The sequence below is a fragment of the Neomonachus schauinslandi genome, chromosome 1, assembly GCF_002201575.2.
Source record: "Neomonachus schauinslandi chromosome 1, ASM220157v2, whole genome shotgun sequence".
Classification (NCBI taxonomy): Eukaryota; Metazoa; Chordata; class Mammalia; order Carnivora; family Phocidae; genus Neomonachus; species Neomonachus schauinslandi.
The window spans coordinates 84,654,758-84,660,849 of NC_058403.1; the positions used below are offsets into that span (position 1 = coordinate 84,654,758).

The following is a 6,092-nucleotide window of genomic DNA, read 5'->3' on the forward strand; positions in this document are numbered from 1 at the left end:
ACAACCGAGTAGAGACAGAATTACTGCATCATGAGCTCCCTCCTTATGCCAACTGCATTTGTTCCCAAATTGAAGAAAGCATCAGACGAGAGAAGGAGGGAGCACACTTTCCTAGGACCCACATGGCACCCGACCTGCTACTCTTTCACGAGTCATTGTATCAAATCTCACCATATCCTCAAAGCACAGTTGGCAAGAGAGAGCAGGTATCATTGTGCAGATAAGGAAAGTGAGGCACAGGGAGGATGAGGGACTTGCCCAGCTAGGGGCAGCACCCAAGTCTCCGGGCTCTGGGCCTGGGGCACGGCGTCCCTCACACACACGAGGAGCTGAACTCCTGGGAGAGGAGCCCTGATCATAACCGGAATCCTGACTCTTCACAACTCACCATGTCATAATCCACCGTCCATGTGGCATTTTACCCAGCTGGTTCTACTTAATTTTCCTACAGTTTCTAGAAAGATTCTTTCTACCAACCAAATGCCTGGTAAGCAGATTGCAATAGATCCTTCTTCATTTGACTGGACAATCTGAAATAGAAACTCCAGAGACCTTGGAATTCGGTACAGAGCTGTAGGAAGATGATAAACCAGGCTCGTGGCACTTTTTCATCTCATTTGAAACTCTGATCTAATCCTAGGTTGCAACAAAAATATTGAGATACCAAAATGGAAATGATGGTCTTTCATAACGTCAGAAAAATTTACTTTGCACCTGAGGCCCTTAAGGTGCCCGAGATCACATTCAAAGCCACAAAAGGGCTTTGAAAAATTGTCCCTTTAAAAAGGGACAATTCAGCCCTTTTTATGCGTGAAAATCTAAGTGGGGAGCCAATTTTTAAAACTGTTCCTGAGTTATAGTTTCTTTAAAATAGTTACTCGCTTTTCCCAGCTATGCTTAATACCAACTGCTTTAACCTTTAAAAACCAGCCTGGCACAGATTTTCTGGTTGACGATAACGATCTCACCCTCACGCATTCACACAATCACATCATGAATTTCGATACGATTAAATTAAAAATACCTTTCATTGCAGATGCTCTAATCTTCTATACATGGCTACGTCAGAAATTGTGTGTAATGAAAAAATTGTGTCACAAATAAAGCCCATCCCATTACTGATTTTCGATATGAAACAAAAATGGGCTTTTTGTTTATTGGGGGGGGGGTGAGGCCACACCACTGGCCCCCAAAGCATAATAGAGGGCTGGTGGCACATTCCCATTTTTTGGTGTGACAGTGGCAGATCCCCCACCAGCAATATAAATACTTTTTTTTTTAAATCATCCTCTCCTTGAACATTTATATAAAGAAAAACTATCTACAGTAGTGTATCATCACTAATAGAAATTTCTTCCCAGTTCTATTTCAGAAGGCGTCAAATGATGTTCTTTAAATAAACTATAAATACCCCATGTATTCGTTCATGTCTGGCTGTCCCAACTTCTGCTCTTTTTTTTTTTTGGCAAATTAAAAAGGCGTGTGGCTTCCTCTCGGCAACTGGCGCGCCTGAGGCTCAGCGTGGCACCCTGTGGTAAAAGTACATGTAGCCCAGGTCCTTGGGGGGCCTTTCTGAGGCACACACTCTGTGGTCATTGTAGATCACCCACCTGAAAACAAAAGACAGAAGAACTCGATGGATTTCAGTCAGTCCCAGGAAGCTTGGCAGAAAACAAGTTACTGTACCATACTTCATCAAGATGTTTTAAGATAACCAAACTCAAGCCTGCTGTATAAAAAGAGAGAATGCTAGTGGGAAATTGCAACTGCTTTTTTATTCTTGAGCTCAATCAAAAGGTAGTTACGAAAGGAGTCACCAAACATTTTAAACCCTTTGGTCTCAAAACCCCTTTTGTAGAAGTCCATAGATGGCCTCAGAAATTAAGTCAAAGAATCATGTACGACAGTGTTTATTTCAGCCTGAGGTATAAAACTAGGTCAAAATGAGAAGTAAGGAGCCATGCAAGTGAACTATCACACAACTATTAAAATATCTTCAAAGAATATTTGGTAAAGTGAGAAAATAATCACAATACAGTATGATGTGGGAAAAGGGTTAAAAAATTGTATGTGCTGTGTGCATACTTTAAGCCTTTAGAAAAGTTGTAAAGGTATATGTACATTTATATGTAGCATGTACATGTATACACGCGGATCCTCTCTCCCAGTGCAAATAATAAAAGAGAAATGTGTTGAAACATAAACAATGATTATCTTTAGGCTTCCAAATGACATATTCTTTGTTATGTTTCTGCATTTTACAAATTTCTTACCATAAATTTTATTGCTTTTTGAATTATAATTAAGCTACTTTTCTTAAGAAAAGTATTTTGAAAAGAGCATCATGCTTGATAATAAAAAGAATTTCCTATCAATCAAACACCTGTGCTCAACTATTTCATTAATCAAGTTCAGAAGACACTAAAAGACACACCAAAAGGGAGCACAACCAAGTCCCTGGTGGGAACCGGTATCTCCTGCAGTGTGTGGCACGGTGTGAGAGGTCAACGTCCCACCAGGACAGAGCAAGGTTCTAGGTTTCTCCAGTATCCACGGGGCTGAGCACAGCCTCAAGTAGGAGGCTGAGCCTCGGGCTGCTCAGGGAGGGGAGCTCACAGAAGAGGAACCAGGGGGTTTCTGCAGGGATCCAGCCCAAGGAGAAGGTCCTGAAGAGAGCAGCAGCCTTATGTCCCATCAGTGTCTCACTCCCAGCTCACCACACACCTAGCGATTCTACTTACGAAGCCAAGAAGCCTACTGCAAGGCCACAATAGGGCAAAACAGTGGATGTTTAAGGAAACCAGATAAAACACGGGATACCCAGTCAAATTTATATAGCAGGGAAGGGAGAAATAACTTTGAGTATAAATACATTGCATGTAACATTTAAGATACGTTTATACTAAAAAGTTATTCATTGTTTACCTGAAATTCAAATTTAACAGGGCACCTGGTTTTCCTGTTTTGTGGGCTAAAACTGGCAACCCTGTGGAGGTCCCAAACATACACACATTCTACTGCAGGATGCATCTTTATTTTGGGAAGTCACTTGGGTATGATGGTTGAGAGTGGCTTTGAATACCAGCTCTGACATTACTACTTCCGGGCTAAGTTCCCGCTACTCAGCTTCTCTGAGCCTCAGGGTCTTGATGTGTAAAATGGCTTTGAGAGTATATTCCTACAAAACCATCATGAGTACCAAATGGGGTAATATGTGCAACACCTACCTGAGAGCCTGGCACACAGTAGGTGCTCAATAAAACACAGACATCATTGATCTTCTAAAAAAGACTCACCTTCCTTCCTTTTTAATGTGGCAAACATAATGGCCACTCATTGTAGATGTTCCCATGTGACTGATGAACGCAAATAATTCATACACTATGAAAGAAGAAACAACTCTGTTACGAGGCAGCATTTCTAGAAACCAACAGAACTTCTGATCAGAATTTAAAGGCAATAATGGTGCAACCCAGAAACTGCTTACATTGAAAGACAAAGTCTATTTACCTTGCTATGCTGAGAACACACACCCCCACACACCCACCAACTTCAACCTGCAAATTCATAATAATGCAGGACATAAACTATCCAAGTACAGCTGACATTTAATTCCTATCTGGAAGGGGACTAAAAACCCCCCAGTCGAGTCTGGTGGCAGGGGGTCTAAAGGGGCAGTCCTGGCTGTATCACTTTCAAGCAGCATGAGGATGGAGGAGCTGTTTCCTCTCTCTGAGCCCATTTCTTCACAGAGATGAAAAATCCACCCACTTCACAATGTTGTATAAAGCTTAAATGAGCAATTCAGACTAAAATACCATACAAATGTCAGGATTATAAGGAAGACAGCAGTCATTTATAGAAAGGGATAATGCTTCAGAATAGGCTTCTTGTGGTTCCTGACTTGCTCACAATAAACTATATGGGACCCAAATTCAGACTTTATTCTTTCTGAACAAGGAAATATATAGCCTTCGAGTACAAGACCAATGTTTATTCTCTAAGAAGAATAAACCATCTAGCAGAGTATTCTGTACATACCCATTCTGAATGAATTTCAGCTTATGCTTGCCTGGCCCGGGCTAGACCTACACAACACAGAGTGGATTCCATGGACCAACAGAGTGGGTACCAGTCCACTCGGCAAACTGTTACAGGCTATCACGAGACAGGTATAGAAACTGAGCAAGGGTTTACAAACTTTCATAATAATATGTCTGTGGAATCTAACAAGGAAAAACATGGGCTTGCATATTCATTTTTCTCATGCTCTATTTTTATTCCATTTTTCAAAGTATTGTTTCTGGACAGACCCTTTCCCTCAACCCTCCCACTCTCATTCCTTCTCTCTCTTGCTGTTCACCCAGGCTCATCCATTTACTCAGCTGCGAGTCCCCACCCTACTCCCCCCTCCGCCACATCACACACTGCTGATCACCTCCTCCTTCCTCAAATATTTGCCCCGAGCACACAACTGTCTCTTGGTTGTCTAGCTGCCTCCTTGGCTCCTCCTTATCTCCCTGACCTTTAAACATTGGTGACCTGGAGCTCAGACCGCAGACCTTTCTCCTCTCCATCCTGACTTTTTCTCTCTCTTCAGGTGATCTCATCTAGACTCATGGCGTTAAATTGAATTATTTTCTTAATTTCCTGAATGTTCATTGCTAATGCACAGAAATACAACTGAGGGACGCCTGGGTGGCTCAGTCGGTTAAGCGGCTGCCTTCGGCCCAGGTCATGACCCCAGAGTCCTGGGATCGAGTCCCCCATCAGGCTCCTTGCTCAGCAGGGAACCTGCTTCTCCCTCTCTCTCCCTCCCTCTGCTTGTGCTCTCTCTGTCAAATAAATAAAACCTTTAAAAAAAAAAAAAAAGAAAGAAATACAACTGAATTTTATATATTGATCTTGTTTCTTACAGTCTTGCTAAACCCATTTATTAGTTTTAATAGTTTCTAGTAGATTCCTTAGGATTTTCTATATACAAAATTGTATCACCTGCAAAAAGAGGTAAGTTATACTTCTTCTTTGCTAACCTGGATGCCTTTTATTTCATTTTCTTGCCTAATTGCCTTGGCTAGAATGTCCTATTACAATGCTAAACAGAAATGGCAAGAGTGGGGGCGCCTGGGTGGCTCAGTTAAGCATTTGACTTTTGATCTCAGCTCAGGTCATGATCTCAGGGTCATGTGATGGAGCCCATCAGGCTCAACGCTCAGCAGGGAGTCTGCGTGAGATTCTCTCCCTCCCTCTCCCTCTGCCCCTTGCCCCGCTCGCTCTCAAAAAAAAAAAAAAAAGAAGAAGAAGAAGAAGAAGAGAAGGAAGGAAGAGAAAGAGAAAGAGAAATGGCAAGAGTGGACATCGCTGTCTTGTTCCTGATCTTTGGGGACAAGCATTCAGTCTTTCACCATTCCGCATGGGTTTTTTGTAGATGCTCTTCATCAGGTTGAGGAAGTTCCCTTTCATTTCCAGTTTGTTGGGCATTCTCTCCCCAGCCTTACCTATCTCAGTTAATGGTGATTCCATTCTTCCATTCAGGACAAAATCTTGGCTTCTCTCTCATATACATCTTTTATTTTTTTTTTCCTGGTAAACTTTTTTGAGTATAGTTGACATACAATGTTACATCAGTTTCAGGTTTTCTCATGCTCTTTACACACATCCAGTCCATCAGCAAATCCTGTCAACGTTTCCTTCAAACTATATCCAGAATCCAACCACTTCTTGCCACCTCTACTAGTAATGTCTGATCCTAGTTACCATCATCACTTGTCTGAATTTTTACAACAGCCCCCTATCTGGGCTTCCTGCTTCCTTCCTTCCCCTCTACTGACTATTCTCAGTATGGCTATCACAGTGGTCTTTAAATGGAAGTCAAATTGTGGTTATTAGTGTTCAAAACCCTCCTGGTGGCATCCTGTATCTCAGAGTAAATTCTTCCTCTCACAATGGTCTAGGAAGCCCACCTCCTCCCACATCCCCCCTCATTTCACCCCAGCTACTCCAGCCTCCCCCTCACTCCACCCCAGCTACTCCCCCCTCCCCTTCACTCCACCCCAGCTACTCCCACTTTCCCCCTCACTCCACCCCAGCTA

General features: G+C 42.5%; 1 protein-coding gene across 1 annotated transcript in view; it reads right to left on the reverse strand.

Annotated features, from left to right (window-relative positions):
* Positions 1-693: 693 nt before the first annotated feature.
* The window catches only part of USP13 (ubiquitin specific peptidase 13), a 113,118-nt gene continuing 107,719 nt past the window's right edge, over positions 694-6,092 (reverse strand). The window contains exons 20-21 of the mRNA XM_021692342.2: positions 3,297-3,381; positions 694-1,610 (exon numbers count right to left, since the gene is read on the reverse strand). Coding sequence (XP_021548017.1) covers positions 1,517-1,610; positions 3,297-3,381 — 179 coding nt within the window. The 3' untranslated portion in view covers positions 694-1,516. The remainder of the gene's footprint in view (positions 1,611-3,296; positions 3,382-6,092) is intronic.